We start from the raw sequence: 17,500 nt of genomic DNA on the forward strand, positions 1-17,500 counted from the left end.
TGTGAATGGACAGCGTGAATTCTGGAAATGAACTGCCAAAAATATTACACAGTGCACCTTTAAAGAAATGTAACTTATACACAATCAACAGTCGCCAGTATACAACTGTATATAGCCACTTCAATTTATTGTTCACTCAAAATAATTTGAAATACAGCCATTAATATCTCAAAATTAAAACCTCACACAAGTGAGTGCTGTATGCATTTGGTGCACAGTAGGAAGGCAGTTAAGGGGAGTCGAAGGGATAGATGGCAGGGGGAGGAATGTGTTGACAAAGGCAAAAGGCAGAGGGTGTTTGGGCCTTTGCAGTAGGGGTGTAAATCACAGCCTTCATGACGATACGATACCGTATCCATTTCTTAAATCAGGGATTCGATTTTTTTTTATACTTAAGAATTCCCCACGATACGATGCGATTCGGTCCGATTCGATTTTTTTCTAATACTTTTCCACTACTATTGTGTTATGGAGCTAGGGCATTGCACAGGGGCCAGCGATTCGATTCTTTTCGATTCTTAAGAATGCCCCACGATACGATGCGATTTGATTAAATCGCTGGCCGATACTTTCAATACATCGATACTTTTTTAATTTTATTTACATCCCTACTTTGCAGTATAAAGAGAATAATAGGAGTGAGTATGTGCAGGGCAAAACAAGTGGACGTTAAAGGTTGAATCCTGCACAGCATTGGCTGTCCCTGGTCTGGGCAGTCCAGGTTGGATTTTGCAGCTTTTGAGCACTTTCACCGCCCTCGGTCTGTTCTTATAGTAAAGACAGCGCATGGGTGGAATGAGGACGTAGGTGGGTGGCAAAGTGCAGTGGAAGAGAGTTTTTATAGTTTTAAGACGTGTTATGTAGGTGGATGGGTTGTGAGGCAAGCCTATACAGTAACCAAAGATTTGAAAAGGGTGGCTGGGCGAGTGTGTTTAAAGGGAATGAGAAGGGTGGAGGTCGGCATGCATAGTGTAAAGGGAATGAGAGAGGGCAGTTGGAGATTAACGCTGAGAGGGGAAGCAGTAGGAATATATTGTGAAAGCCCATTGGGAAACTCCAACTCCCATTGTCATTGTGACAGCACTCCACAGCACACAAGTGAACACTGCACACTGCACACAACGAAATTGCATTTATGCCTCACCCGTGCAAGGGGGCAGCCCTCAGTGGCGCCCCATGGGGAGCAGTGCGGTGGGACGGTACCATGCTCAGGGTACCTCAGTCATGGAGGAGGGTGGGGGAGAGCACTGGTTGATTACTCCCCCCACCAACCTGGCGGGTCGGGAGTCGAACCGGCAACCTCTGGGATGCAAGTCTGACGCCCTAACCGCTCACCCATGACTGCCCACCCATGATTGTGTTAGGGTGTGTGTGTTATAGGTGCACAGCAGGAAACCCCCCCTAAAAAAACCTACANACACAGCAAATATTGGAGTGTTAAATACCCAGTGTCAGTGTTAAAACAGGGAGTGTTGGTGTTGTTTTAACACCATATTGATTTAAAACAACACTGTGCATGGTGCTGTTGTTAATTTAAGGATGTTAAATCAGGGTGTTGGTGAAGCTGGTGTCAAAAATATCCAGATTGGTGTTGATAGCATTGCGTTCTGACGTCCTTACGTCCTTACGCAAGAATTCTAGAATAATTTTTCCATGCCAGCAGCAATCGCCATCTTGTTTTTCGAAAGTGCCCGAACTCTGTCAGTTGCAACTAGAATCTACCGGCCAACTTGCATTAGTTTTTTGGATTTCTGGAGGACCGTCGTCAAAACCACCCCATAAGGTAAACGAAACTTATAATTATGTCCCGAGGACACCGTTTATCTTTCTATGAACCTCTGTTGCCTTTAATCAAACTCCGCCATTGCGACGCCATGCCCGTCTAATGTGGCTAACCAGGCTTCTAAAATATTTTCATTACAATTTCTCACGACTGGTGAGGATAGCGACCCATTGAAATCACAATTATCGTTTCCGTTTTAAGTTAGGTTGAGTGTCGGGTTATGTCACACATTGACACTAATGTTCAGTGCGGTCTACTTTAGCCATGTGGTAAGCTTAGCCTACTAGCCTGCATGACTGTGAAATTAACTTTCCGGTAGTCGTCGTTACATTCGATTATACTTGGTTTGGGTCACCTAATGTTATGTGTTTCTGTAACTATGTGTAACTTGGAAGCAACCCGCTGCCATTATACGTGAATTTCTTGTCCCCTGATTGGTCACATCTCACAACAGGGAGCAATGCTCGTCCAGGTGGAGTTGCAGGGTAAAGTGAAGTGGGTACGTGTCCCCACCAATGATGACCGCTTCGACTACAGGAGATTCATTGAAGAGAGTAAGTTTAAGTTATATCCATATCGCCATAGTTATCGTTTTGCCTGCGGTGTCTTTGCAATTAATATGGTAGCATAGCATTGGCGCTGTCTTATGAAAACTTCTGCTTTGCCCTGTCGGAAAAAAAAAAACATTGATCCCTCGCTCGGCTGTCCATTTTTCCAACAGAACAATGCTGTGCACGGACACGCGGAATGAATGCACATACTTATGATATCAGTCTGTTCAGTGCGAGGATCTTACTGTACTGCCTACCCTTCGCGCTACAACCTAAACGTTTTTCAAATGTGTTGCTATGGTTCTTGCAACATCTGCAACACTTTTCTTTTGTGCCGCTCAGTTGGTTAGCAGCATGCATGGTAGTGGGACTGACATGGTTGTTGACTGCATGAAGCTGAATTTGACAATTAACATGCATGTCTAGAACTATATGTAAGCTTCCCATGGGTAAAGCAGATCATCATAGTTAGCCCTTTATGGGATTTTAGAGAGTAGTCAATTTTGATAATAAGTTAAATCTTTACTTTTCAGTTAAAGATTCATTACATTTATGCACATGCTGGTGCAGATGCTGGAAATAACTTGCTTGCTGGCATTATATGCTTATTTTAGCTAAGTACAATGCTATGAGGTGAAGGAAAAACATGAGTGGTTTAGAAGATTGATCACTTGGCTCATGTATCACTCAATTATTACAATATTGGAAATCTGTTTTAGATGTCATCAAACTCTTGAGAGGCTAATTTCTTTTTGTGATTTGTATCCTTAGTTTCAGCTAAATTCAACTTGCCAAATGGATCTGAGGTGGACCTGAAGGACTCCTCAGGAGTGGATGTGGAGGAGGATATCTTTGATGAGCTACTGGGATCAGCCACTGTGTCTTTCAAGGCATTTGTGAAGAACTCCGGTAAAAACAAATCTTGGCATTTACATTGTCTTAGGCATTTGCAAGTTTTTGTGTGGGTCAAATGTACATAAACGTGCCTTTCTAAACACTCAAGGTCACTGTACAACATGAGATCATCTGTAAAAGCAGAGTATAGTGGTACAAAAGTTAATAAAGAAGGGTGAAAATAAATTGACTTTGCAGTCAAAGAGAATAGGATGACTGGAACAGATGGGTCTTCTGTCCAGATTTAAAGAGGGGAAGAGAGTTGATGTGAAAGGTGTTCAGGGGGAAGAGTGTTGCAAAGTTGGGGAGCAGAGTGTTTGGCTCTGTACCATGGGGAGAAGAGCTTTGACTCAGAGGGGATGGAGGAGGAGGGAGCGGGATGGAGGAGGAGGTTTCTGAGGAAGTGGGAGGGGAGAGCAATGTGGAGAAGATAAGACGGGGAGAGGGGTGCAAGGTTGTGGATAGCCATGAAGGTGTAAAGCAGGATTTTGAAATTGATTCTGAATTTAACAGGCAAAAGAGAGAGTATTGCAATAATGAACACGGGAGGTGACAAGAGTGTTACATCCAAGAATACAGGTGGAGTTGGTAATGACAGAAATGCCTGTTCAGCATATTTAATACAAGTACAACAAAGTCAGGGTTTCCCCCCAGGACTTAAAATTAAGGTGGCCATCTTGACAAGAAACACCTTCCACCTTGACTAGGTCCCCTGAAAAGATAAAGATTTCATGTTGTGAATGTAATTTCCAATGCTGCTTAACCAAAAAGTATATACATTCAACGCCCTACCACCTTGACTAACAAAAATTCTGTGGGAAACACTAAAAGTGGAGACAACTTGAAATGCCTTATTTGCTCCCATACTGTATAAATGTCACCTTTGTTTAATGCTTTTCACCTTCACTCATATCTTCAGAGGATAATGAGGTATTTGAAACCTCTTTCTGGTCGGAGGAGGGGACATCATTTTCTCCTGGGTCTACGTCGTCTTCAATTGAGTCTGGAAATACCTCCATAAGTACAGCCTCCACAGTGCTTACAGAGAGCACCAAAGCACAGAGAAGGCAACTGATTGAGGGACCACCCGACAGCAAAGTAGCTAAAGATGTGAGTTATTTTTGGTCATTGATAGTGTCAGTCTGTTTTTCCAAATGCAACAGATTGACCTTTGTAACCTTTCTATGCGCGTTTGGTCTCTGGCAGTTGGTGTATGTAGCTTTGCATCATAAGCGTGGGGGTGAAGAGGTCATCAATGAGTACAACCGGACTAATGGCCTGACTGATCAATCAAGAAGAAAACTTGTCAATATCTTGGTCGCAGATATGATCGAGAGTCACGGGTGAGTAAAAAATAATATCCTCTGTACTCTGTCACTATTCATATCAATCCTTTCTGAGCTACATGTCTTAGATGTACTTTTCTTTGTCTATTTTTTCCTTCCTATATCTGTGACTTGTAATGAAATAGGAGGGTACCACCAGTTAATGTCCGCATCACCTACGCGCTTGGAATTGTGACCCTTTTCCCCAATCTGAAGGATAAAGCTTCACCAACTGGCTATGTGAGTAGCAGGAATGTGCCATTTGATGCTGTATTTGTTACAGGTTTGGATTCTATGTTTTGGGCTGTCTGTAATATATCTTCTGTGAAATCAACAGGAGTATACCCCCATGTTGAAATAATCATAATCTGCTTCAGTAGTCATTGTACATGTTCACACACACATATTTCTTTGGGTGAAATTCAGCTTTCCAACAAGAACAGTATTCATGCAGCTCAAAACCATGACAACCCCACCACCATGATTGTAAGCATGGGACTCTTCTCTTAATTGGCTACAACTACACATGCTTGACGGCATTTAAACGTTTAAGTGTTGTGTTGAAACCAACAAATTTGTTTAAGATAGTGCTTTGTGTGGTGCTAACGAAGGACAAAGAAAGGTTCTTTACGGCTTACAGTCAAGAATGGTAGTGGCACTGAGTTGGTTTGAAGTTGCATGGATGCCGTCAATATTGAGAAGTTGAATTTCACAGAAAGAAACACAATATGTGCAGAACATTTGAACTACCATATGATTGGAAAGACTGTGTGAAATGTCACTTTGAATATAAGTATAAAAATAATTAATACTGAGTTTGTCCTGTTGCTTTGTTCCAGGTTTTCTCTGGCAACCTGTTAGACAAAGTTTTTTTTTTTTTTTTTTTTAAATTAGTCAATTTGAGTGTGACACCCCTGCTCCTGGATTGTAACACAGGGGAGTATTCCCCTGTGCACACTATAATTTCCCAAAAATGGAACAATATTTCATTTCAATTGTACTATTAACCTTACTTTTCTTTTTTAAGTTCAACAGATGTTACTCTATGCACATTTTGGAAATGGCATGTACTAATAATCGATGTGCACTGTATGCCTTGTCACTTTTCTTGTCTGCCAGGAGCCTTACTACGATCCTCGCAGTGGGCAGGGTTACCTGGCCTACAGATTGAAAACTGTTCAACGCACTACTTCAAGCGACTTCAAGAAGAGGTCCAAGCCTGGTCAACAAGGAGGCCCGAAGAGCCTGCGTGAGACTTCATCATCTGAGCAGCTGTTGGGGGAGGAGTGTAATGAAGCAATGTCCATGATGAAGCATACAACGGACCAAGCAACTGTGAAGGGGAAAATGAAGGCAACATTCAAACATCGACAAGAGTTGCTGCATGATCCAGCTCAATCCTCACTCATCCTAGATCACTTCTCACGCTTCTTAGATACCCCAGGCTTGGTAAGTATTTGAGGCAAACCTGAACTGCTATGTACTAGTAGTGTTGTAATTTACAAGTCTATCTTGTTCCTGATCAGATATTCTTTGTGTTTTTAAGATTGACCAAGACTTCACACTGCTGTTTGGGGAAAATGTATCTGGCAAGTTCGTTTCCAAATGGCCAACATTCTACAAGCCCCGGATCATCACTGTCTGCAAAGGCCTTTGCCCTGGTCCTCATCTGGATGATCTTCTTTCTGCTCAGGAGGCCTCCAATGATGGTAAGTGTGCTTGGATGGTTGTAGTTGTTGGGTGTTTTGTTGTGGGTTTTTTTTTTTGGAGGGGGGGGGGTGTTGAAGCAGGAGTTTATAACTTTATGGCTTATGTTATGTGTTGTTGTATCTACTAGGGTGGGATGGTGACCTGGCAGCCATACTCCTGCTCCTTCATCTCTTGCCTCCAACCGCGAAAGGAAAAAAGCACGGTAAAATGAGTGCAGCAAGCGCTACTGCCCATGTCGTCAAATTCATGAAGGTATGCTTTTCGCATGGCTCTGAATCAAAGTTTAGTGTGTGTGTGTGCAGAATTTGCTTGTCATTGTATATAGTACAGTGTTTCCCAACCCTTTTCTGGGTGGAACTAAAAATCTACCAGTTACTCTCAATTTTTGCCAGTCACCATACACTCACCGGCCACTCAATTAGAAACACCTCTAGTGCTGGGTTGGACCCCCTTTTGCCTTCTGAACTGCCTCCAACAATGCTTGGGTAGGCTGAGGCATTCAACAAAGATAAATTGGTACTAATTGGCCAAATTGTGCTAATAAAATATCATCATGCCATTATATATCCAGCCTGAGACATTGGCAGGATTGACCCATATTTTCATGTTGTTGACGCCAAATTCTGACCATTCCACCTGAGTGTTGCAGAAGATATCAAGACTCATCAGACCAGGCAACATTTTTCCGATCTTCTAGTGTCGTTTATGGTGAGCCTGTCCAAATTGTTGCCTCATTTTCCTGTTCTTAGTTGACAGGAGTGGCACCAAATGTGGTTTTCTGCTGCTGTAGCCCATTTCAAGATTCAAGATTCTTTTTAATAGTCCCGAAGGAAATTTGTCTTGGACATACATAGCTGCCACATACACACAACATACACATGACGCCAAAAAACAAAAAACAACAATAAACACACACATACATAGAAACACTCAAGTGCATATCCACCACAGCCCACCACCGGCATACATACATGGCATTACAGGATGGTAGTTGTTAATGACCTGCGTTCAGTAGGTTAACAGAAACAGGGACAAAAGAAAACCTGTACCTATTCAGAAACCTTTTCTTGTTTTTAACTGGTACTCTGAATCGCCTGCCAGAGGGTAGCAGCTCATATTCTGGGTACAGAACATGCGATGGATCCTCAGTTATTTTTCTAGCATGCCTAACTACAGACTCTTCATATATTGCTTGGAGGGTGGGGTAGTCCCTCACCCCCACTACCTTCAGTGCAGTGCGGGTCAGTCTGTCTATTTGAGACTTCACTTTCACTGTCAGGTTTCCAAACCACACAGTGATTGCATAGCGTACAACGCTCTCAACAACAGCACGGTAAAAAAGTAACATAATCCTCTGTTGAACACCAAACACCCTGAGTCTACGTAAAAAATGAAGTCTCTGTTGGATCCTGGTACACACATTGTTAACATGAACATTCCAAGACAGATTATTATCAAAGTACACCTCAAGGTTTGATGTGCTGTGGGGGGATTCTCATCAGGGATTGTCTTACGCATACCTCGTTTGTAATCAGTGGTTATTTGACTTAATGTTGCCTTTGTATCAGCTCAAACTAGTCTGGCAATTTCCTCTGACCTCTGCCATCAACAAGGCATTTTTGCCTGCCAATAGGGGGCGCCGCCAGCTTGTATCCATTGATTTTTGGAAACCTAACACCCTGCCAAAAATCAGAAACTTGTCAAAGTGAACGATTTTCACGAATTCCCTCTACTACTAGTAGTAGTAATCTGAGGAACAATGTGGATACTTATTTAGCCAGTTAAGTGACTAGTTTGTTTCCTCCCTTGAACTTAGGTGGGGACAAGCATGACGACCTACCTTCAGGATGTTGCAGCTACCCAGCCCTTCCTGCTCTGCGTTGGAGAAAACAAGTCCAAAATTCAGAAGTATTACATTGTGCTCGACCAGAAGGCCTTGCCATGCATGGCACACACTGCTGTGGCTGCCTTTGATGAACTGTTCAAATCCCACTTCGTGTTTGCAGTGGCCTACGACGACGCATTGTTCAACTTCTACACATTCCTGCAAACAACCGTCTACGGCATTGATGTAGCAACGGCAAAGGAGAGTCCAAGGGTGAAGGAAATACGAGCAAGAATCGACAGCATTTAAGATGTTCACGTGTTTCATTTGCAAGACACCCCACAAAGATTGTTCTGCACTTCTGCAGCATTTAAAGTTTACTCATGCTCTCTATCCAAGTCGTTCATTACGTTTGAAATGTGGAGAGCGTGACTGTTCATCGTTTTTTTACTCATACAGTGGGTACAAAAGACATTTACTGAAAATGCATGTGGACAACACTTATGTCAATTGTGAGGATTTTGCTAATGTCACTAGTAACAGCGGTAGCTTTGACAAACTCCCTAGTTGTAGTTCTGCAGTCAACATTGTGGCACCCCCTAAAAGAAAGCTGTTGGTTGATATGTGCAGCTCTCTTATTGCTGAAGCACAAGCATCTGGACTGAGTGAATCTAGTGTACAGTCTTTAGTTTGCTCAATGGAAGAAATTGTCAGTGGTGTCTATAGTGAAGCAGAGGATGCTGCTCTTGCATCTGTTTCATCAGAGGTTAATGAAGGAACCTTAAGTAAAATCAAGGACTGTTTTCAAAATGTCCAGAATCCGTTCTCACAGCTCAATACTGAAACTAAACGGGAAAGATATTTTCAGGAAAAATGGAAAATGGTTAAACCAGTGGAGCATGTTCTTGGTGTGCGCTTTGATGTGCGTAGAAATAGAACCACAGGCACACACAGTCAGATTCCGGTCAATGATACGTTTACTTATGTTCCAATTTTAGGAACTCTTGATTCTATGTTCACAAATCAGGAACTCTGCAACTGTTTTCTGCAGGTGAAAGTTCATCAAGATGGCATTTTCAAAGACATTACTGATGGTTCATACTGTAGAAATCATCCATTATTCTCACAAGACCAACATGCTCTACAAATTCAACTGTATTACGACGATTTTGAGACTGGGAATTGTCTTGGCGCTAAAAGGGGAATACACAAGCTTGGCTGTATTTACTTTACATTGAGAAATTTGCCACCCAAGCTCAATTCTGTATTGATGAATATCCATCTCATTGCATTGTTTCATTCCGAGGATTTAAAGAAATATGGCTTCGGTCCAATCCTACGACCTCTTCTTAATGACTTAAAACTTCTGGAAACAGAGGGGATAGAGGTGCCCTTTTCAGACAACCCTCTTAGGGGGACTGTCATTCAAGTTACTGGTGATAATTTAGGCATACATGGCCTTTTTGGAATGGTGGAGTCGTTCAGTGCAACCCACTGTTGCCGATTTTGTTTAACCGATAAGGTTAGTTTACAGACTGTGTTTTCTGAGGACGATCCTGGCTTGGTTTTTCGCACCAAGGAACTTAATTTGGAACATGCTAATGCTGTGGCTCAGAATTCTTCAATGGTACATTCATTTGGTGTTAAAAGACCCTGTCCTCTAAATGAACTACAGTTTTTCAATTCTTCTGAAAATTATGCTGTTGATGTTATGCATGATCTTTTAGAAGGCGTTGTACAATACGAGTTAAAACTCCTTTTCCAATACTTGGTCAGGGACTCCATATCGTTGTCCACACTTTCAGAACGTATTCACAGCTTTAACTATGGATTCAATGACCGGAAGAACAGGCCCGGTACAGTCAGAGTGGAAGATGGAGGTAATGACCTTGGCCTCAGTGCCATTCAATCATGGTGCCTCCTGCGTAATACGCCTTTGATTTTTGGAGATTTAGTTGAGGAAGGTAACAGTTACTGGCAAGTTATTCTGCTGTTGATTCAGATTGTGAGTATTGTATTCTCACCAGTTATTACAGAAGGTATGACTTATTACTTGAAAAATTTGATTTCTGACCATCACAAACTTTTTTCATCTGTGTTTGCAAACAAGAGACTGATCCCCAAGCATCATCTGATGATTCATTATCCCAAATGTATTAGGAAGATAGGGCCACTGATACACATTTGGTGTATGAGATATGAAGGTAAACACAATTTTTTTAAAAGGTGTGAGAAGAACTTCAAAAACATTACAAAAGCCCTTGCAAATAAGCACCAACGTCAGTTAGCTTTTCATTGGGAACGCTTTTATTTTAAAAGATTTCAGTTTGGCCCCATTAAACACGTCTTAACTTGTGAGCTGGAGGGCAATGAAGCCTTGTTGTCCTGTGAAGCATTGGATATGCCTAGTGTCTGCACTACCTCATGGGTTAGAAACTATGGAACTGAGTACCGTACTGGAATGTTTGTCTGTGTAAGCACAGAAAATGAAATGCCTGTGTTCAGAAAGATTGGCAAGATAATCATCAAGGATGATGAAGCGTTTCTACTCACCACAGATGTTCATACTGTGTATTTTGATGATCACCTTCATGCATTTAGAATTGAGGAGATGGATGATAACTTAACTGTTATTGTCTTGTCTGACTTGACTTATTTTCGGCCTTATGATCGTCAGTTTTCATCTGCCGATGACGACATGATTTATATTGTGCCATACTGCTGTTTTGTATGAATTGTGTTTTGATATTATCTATTCAATAGATAGGTTGTCAAATTCATTTCCGTGCTTGTTGCTTTTTCAACAAGGCTTCATTGCCCTCCAGCTCACAAACTATGGAACTGAGTACCGTACTGGAATGTTTGTAAGCACAGAAAATCAAAATGCCTGTGTTCAGAAAGATTGGCAAGATAATCATCAAGGATGATGAAACGTTTCTACTCACCACAGATGGTCATACTGTGTATTTTGATAATCACCTTCATGCATTTAGAAATGAGGAGCTATATAAGTTTACTGTCATTTTCTTGTCTGACCTGACTTATTTACGGCCTTATGCTTGTTGCTTTTTCAATAAGGCTTCATTGCCCTCCAGCTCACAAACTATGGAACTGAGTACCGTACTGGAATGTTTGTAAGCACAGAAAATCAAAATGCCTGTGTTCAGAAAGATTGGCAAGATAATCATCAAGGACGATGAAGCGTTTCTACTCACCACAGATGGTCATACTGTGTATTTTGATAATCACCTTCATGCATTTTGAAATGAGGAGCTAGATAAGTTTACTGTCATTTTCTTGTCTGACCTGACTTATTTACGGCCTTATGATCACCAGTTTTCATCTGCCGATGACGACATGATTTATCTTGTGCCATACTGCTGTTTTGTATGACTCGTGCTTTGAAATTATCTTTTCAATACAAAGGTTGGCATATACATTTTGTGCTTGTTGCGTTTTCATTAGTGGGATGCACCACACGTCTTCATTAACACCAACTTTTAGTTGGTTCAACACTCTTTGTTGTTAAAAATAACACCAACTTTTAGTTGGTTTGACACTCTTTGTTGTTAAAAATAACACCCAGTCTTAGTTGGTTCAACACTCAGTTGTTAAAATTAACTCCAACTTTTAGTTGATTTGACACTCTTTGTTGTTAAAAATAACATTGACTTTTAGTTGTTTCAACACTAAGCTGTTAAAAATAACACCTACTTTTAGTTAGAACAGCACTCTTTGTTGTTAAAAATAACACTGACTTTTAGTTGGTTCAACACCCTTTATTGTTAAAAACAACACCAAGTTTTAGTTAATTTGACACCCTTTGTTGTTAAAAAGAGAAAACACACAACACTTCATAGTGTGGAATTCACACTACACTGGTGTTGGTGTTAAGAGAAACGTGTTAGTTTTAACACTGTAATTTAACATCAACACTGGTGTAGTGTGGATTCCACACTTTGAAGTGTTTTGTGGTGTGACTTTTTAACAACATATGGTGTAAAATCAACTAAAAAGTAGTGTTAACATTTTAACACTTTTAAAATGGTTAATTTAACACTAGAAAGTGTGGTCACATATATAATCTAAAGCGGTGTTAAATTTAACACCATGGGTGTTAATTTCACACTTTCATTTTTGCTGTGAATCTATGTTAAATCAACACTTAGAGTTGATTTAGAAATGTCTAGATTGTATTTAGCTTTAATGTCTGTCCTGTGTGTATTGTTATTTATTACTTCAACATTTTATTTCTATTGGATTATCACTGTTACTTGTCCTGTCATGCACGTCAATGTCAGTCATTACATTTCATTTCCTAGCGTGGCATAGAGAGAGAAATGTAATTTCAATTTCCTTGTTTGACCTGTGCATATGAAGAAACTGACAATAGAAGCTGAAGAGGGGAAGAGAGGAGAAGAGGGGAAGAGAGGAGAAGAGGGGAAGGGGCTGAGGATTGCTGAGGATTGGAGCTTATTTGCGCTCAGTGGTGCGGCTCCCTCATGCTGCGCTAAGCCACAGAGGTGATAATGGGGGATGGCACAGGGGCAACGGGCCGAGGAACAGAGAGAGAGAAAGCAGAGCAGGAGACGGGGATAGAGGGAGAGGGAGAGAGAGAGGGAGAAAGGTGGATAGGGGGATTGCACAGGGGCAACGGGCCGAGGAACAGAGAGACAGAAAGCAGAGCAGGAGACGGGGATAGAGGGAGAGGGAGAGAGGTGGATAGGGGCATTGCACAGGGGCAACGGGCCGAGGAACAGAGAGAGAGAAAGCAGAGCAGGAGACGGGGGATAGAGGGAGAGGGAGAGAGGTGGATAGGGGCATTGCACAGGGGCAACGGGGCAAGGACCAGAGAGAGAGAAAGGAGGAGACGTGGGGGAGAGGGAGAGGGAGAGAGAGGTGATGAGGAGAATGGCACAGGGGACAAGGGGCCGAGGAACAGAAAGAGAGAAAGGAGGAGACGGGGGATAGAGGGAGAGAGAGAGGTGAAGAGAGGTATGGCACAGGGGCAACGGGTGGAGGAACAGAGAGAGAGAAAGGAGGAGACTGGGGATAGAGGGAGAGGTAGAGAGAGGTGACGGGCTGAGAAACAGAGCGAGAGAAAGGAGCAGACAGGGGATAGAGGGAGAGGTGGAGAGAGGGATGGCACAGGGGCAAGGGAACAGAGAGACAGGAGATGAAAGAGCGGTGGAGGAGAGGGTGGTAGAGTGAAGGAGAAGGGGGAAAGAAGGAGTAGAGAAAGAGAGACAGAGAGAGAGAGAGAGAGAGAGAGAGAGGGAGAGAGAAGGATAGAGAGGGAGAGAGAAGAGAGCCAGTGAGGTGGAGAAAAGAAGAGGAGCATGAGACAGGGCGAAGGAACAGAGAGAAAGGAGTAGACAGGAATAGAACAGGGGTAATGGGCTGAGGAAAGGAGAGAGAGGATGAGAGAGAGAGGATACGAGAGAGAGAGAGAGAGAGAGAGAGAGAGAGAGAGAGAGAGAGAGAGAGAGAGAGAGAGAGAGAGAGAGAGAGAGAGAGAGAGAGAGAGAGAGAGAGAGAGAGAGAGATAAAGAGGGAGAGAGCGGGAGAGTGGGGGACAATGAGGTGAAGAGAAGGAGAGGGGGATGACAGTGGCAAGGGGCTGAGGAAAACAGAGAGACACACACACACACACTAGGAGACCGGGGATAGATGGAAGGGGGAGAGAGAGGTGGAGAGATAGATGGAACAAGGACAACGGACCGAGGGACAAAGAGAGAGAGAGAGAGAGAGAGAGAGAGAGAGAGAGAGAGAGAGAGAGAGGGAGAGAGGATATCAAGGGAATAGAGTAAAGAAGAAGGGGGATGGAGAGGAGAAGGAGAGGAGGATGGGAATGGCACAGCAACGATGCGCTGAGCAGGAGCAAGGATGGGGGCGAAGTAGGGACAACGGGGGGTGTTGGGAGGGGGCGGGGGGAGGTTGTTAAGAGGGAGAGGGGTTACAGGTGGAGTGCAACAGGGCCAGGGGAAGAAAAGGCCGGTAGATGGACGGGGGGATTGCAGGAGGGAAATAAGTCGAGGGGGTGGGGTGTGTGGGTGGGATAGGATGGGTTGGGGGAATCAGAAGAGACAGGCCAGTTGGCAAAGAAGGAGGAGGAGGAGGAGAGGGACAGGTGGAGAAGAGGAAGATGGGATAGGAGAGGGAATGGAGAAGAAGGAGAAAGGGATGGAGAGAGATAGACAGACAGACAGAGACAGAGAGAGAGAGAGAGAGAGGAGGATGAAGATGACGAATGGGAGAGAGAGAGAGAGAGGAGGATGAAGATGACGAATGGGAGAGAGAGAGAGAGAGGAGGATGAAGATGACGAATGGGAGAGAGAGAGAGAGAGGAGGATGAAGATGACGAATGGGAGAGAGAGAGAGAGAGAGAGAGAGAGGAGGATGAAGATGAAGAATGGGAGGAGAAAGAAGAGGTGCACTCAGTCAGTCAGCCTCCCACTCCCTTTATCCATCCAGACCCCTGACTGCCCAGCATAGATATTAATAGAAGACTACATGCCTGAACACAAACACACACACACACACACACGCACACGCACACGCACACGCACACACACACACACACACACACACACACACACGCACACACACACGCACACGCACACACACACACACACACACACACGCACGCACTTTCTCACAGGCCTCTGACATCCACTCATACAAACATGCAGCCAAGTAAAGATGGATTTGTCGACAGCATGAAATAAGACACACCACTGCATGAGGTACGAAGTCAGCTTCAGTGTGTGTGTGTGTGTGTGTGTGTGTGTGTGTGTGTGTGTGTGTCCGCGCGCGTGTGCTTGCGTGTGTGTGTGTGTCTGTGTGTTTGCGTGTGTGTGTGTATGTGTATATATGTGTGTGTGTGTGTGTGTGTGTGTGTGTGTGTGTGTGTGTGTGTGTGTGTCTGTCTGTCTGTCTGTCTGTCTGTCTGTCTGTCTGCGTGTGTGTTTGCCTGTGTTGGGGTGTATGTGTGTGAGAGAGAGTGTGTGTTTCTGTGTCTGTATGTCTGTGTGTCCTTGAAGCATGAGGCTGTTCTTTTCTCCTTCATCCCTCTTGTATTTGTGCTTACCGTATATCATGTACACAATTTTCTTGGTAGACACAGCCGTAACAAATCTTTTTTAAGTTAGGAAAATTAATACGCTTTGTTTTTCACAGTGTTTTGCACTCCTGTTGCCAGCATAGAAATGTTTTACATACATGACCAGAAAAAAATAAAACCGAATGGTAGGATCCAGGGCCGCTGACAGCGTTTTCTGGGCCCAAGACAAAGTCACCTGAAAGGGCCCCCCCACCTAATCTATACAATGTAATGAGAACCCAATTCTGGGCCCCCTCTGTCCCTGCACAGTAAAAAATGCAGTGTTAATTCAACACTTAGAGAGTATTCAGGGACCAAATAAACTCTAGAAGGTGTTAAATCGACTCTGTTAGTGTTGCATTAACACTGCAGTTTTTACTGTGTAGGCCTGGAACAACGGTCCCCTTTGTCCTCCCCTGTCAGTTTCCCTGGTGAGATCATAAAAAACAAACCAACAAATTGAACCATCCCTCTAGCCGTAAGAGTCATGCCGATCGACTGCAACCGAATGCATTTTGTGGTAGCTCCATTTTATTCTTGTTGCTAGCAATCAATCTAATGGATTTCTGCACCGGCTTATATAGTGTTTGTCAGGGCACATTTTCTGCAAACGCTTGATCTCTTTGCAAATCCGAAACAAGTGGCAATAGCGCTGGCTGGCAATAAGACAGGTATTTAGATACAGTGAATCAAAATAATAGACCCAGGTAGAGCAGAACACCACCATCCACCCATGGAACACGGAGGCAGCGGGAGCACGCAACACACTAAGTCACCTCAAAGCCAGTGAAAATCAAATGTGTTTGTTGACGAGTGGGAATCTCAGGGGCAAGATAAAAAAAATGCATTTTGAGATTGGTTCTCTGTGTTTTTATTATTTTATTTTCTCCTCCGTGGTTGGTGGTTTTAGGACCTAGTCTACAGCCTGATCTGGTGTCTTCACCAAATCATTTTCTTTTCAATGCAGTTTTTGTGGAAGTCAACAAAGGGGGAAATAACAAGAACACCAAAGGGGATGTGATGTCTAAGGGATACGGGCAGAGCCATCTAATAACAGAGTTACGTCACTCCCATAGACCTCTATGGACCAATCTTTCCACAGCAATGGCGGCTCTCATGGAGCCTCACGGAGCGTTAACATGGAAATCCCCATTGACTTTAGTTCTATTAGAAGTTACTTAGTTCTAGGAGGTGGCCGTAGAACACAGAAAATGTGGTAAAGGTAATGTAATTTGTTTGTACTTAATCTTTGTTTGGTATGTGATGGTTCTGTGTTAGTTTCCAACGAACAGAAGTTTACTGTTAAGAAACATTTTAATCTACGCGAATCACATCACCAACCGACTTCCTGGTCCCCGGTTTGCGCAACTCTTATTAGACGGCTCTGGATACGGGAGTCTCGAAATCACTCTTATGCTACACTACCTGGACAAACACAGGTGGTAGCAGGTTTTTGGATACCAATACCAGGTGTAATGCATCCATCTCTCTCTCTCTCTCTCTCTCTCTCTCTCTCTCTCTCTCTCTCTCTCTCTCTCTCTCTCTCTCTCTCTCTCTCTCTCTTTCTCTCTCTGTCTGTCTTTCTCTGTCTGTCTACTGTATGTCTTTCTGTCTCTATCTCTCTCTCTCTCTCTGTCTCTCTATCTCTCTCTTGCCTCTGTGTGTGTGTTTTTCCGTGTGCGTCTGTGCCTGCGTGCGTGCGTGCATGCGTGCGTACGTGCGTACGTGCGAGCATGGGTGTGTGCGTGCCTGCGTGCCTACGTGTGTACACTCTTTTATTAGTAGGCCATGCACATGACTTGTATTATGTCTATGGTTTGGTTTGGTGTGCACAGGGCACATGGGCGAAGTTGATAAAGGGGGTCATGGCCCCCTTTGGTTGGTTGATAAAGGGGGTCAAAGGCATGGTCAAGATGGAGATTGGTGGACTCACGTCTTCTCTAGTGATCCTGTCCTATTGAGCTTTGATGATGGCTATTCCATCAGACAGGGGACCTCGTCAATCCAAGCTTAAGTTTTCGACATAAATCTAACGTAGTACCAAAAGGAAGAGAGAGTGCGAGAGAGCCCGCACACGAGAGAGAGAGAGAGAGAGAGAGAGAGAGAGAGAGAGAGAGAGAGAGAGAGAGGCAGAGAGGCATTTATCTGTGTGGTAATGGATGATGCTTCTTAAGAAGGGCCATCATTTAACACAACGATGGTTGTAATCAATAAAAATGTCCATTTAAGTCCATTAAAGTTAATTAAGGTTAAACATGATAAGGTGATGACATGCGATACATTGGATGTTGTTAATAGAGTTGAGTAAAA

At 43.3% G+C, this 17,500-nt stretch overlaps 2 protein-coding genes across 2 annotated transcripts in view; both read left to right on the forward strand.

Annotated features, from left to right (window-relative positions):
- Nucleotides 1–17,500, forward strand: part of tsnare1 (T-SNARE Domain Containing 1) — a 274,201-nt gene that overhangs the window by 34,967 nt on the left and 221,734 nt on the right. The window lies entirely within an intron of this gene.
- On the forward strand, nt 3,765–8,407 carry LOC134449725 (uncharacterized). The gene is made up of 8 exons (XM_063199834.1): nt 3,765–3,777; nt 4,148–4,338; nt 4,435–4,571; nt 4,700–4,793; nt 5,673–6,002; nt 6,100–6,262; nt 6,391–6,515; nt 8,080–8,407. The coding sequence occupies exons 1-8, from the start codon at nt 3,765–3,767 to the stop codon at nt 8,395–8,397; spliced, it is 1,371 nt and encodes a 456-aa protein (XP_063055904.1). The 3' UTR covers nt 8,398–8,407.

Source organism: Engraulis encrasicolus, chromosome 5 (assembly GCF_034702125.1).
Source record: "Engraulis encrasicolus isolate BLACKSEA-1 chromosome 5, IST_EnEncr_1.0, whole genome shotgun sequence".
Classification (NCBI taxonomy): Eukaryota; Metazoa; Chordata; class Actinopteri; order Clupeiformes; family Engraulidae; genus Engraulis; species Engraulis encrasicolus.

Bases quoted from the DNA above. Each gene is read 5' to 3' on its own strand.
- LOC134449725 (XM_063199834.1), top strand. The intron at 4,794-5,672 runs GTGAGTAGCAGG...CTTGTCTGCCAG, and splicing joins AAGCTTCACCAACTGGCTAT to GAGCCTTACTACGATCCTCG. The intron at 6,516-8,079 runs GTATGCTTTTCG...CCTTGAACTTAG, and splicing joins ATGTCGTCAAATTCATGAAG to GTGGGGACAAGCATGACGAC.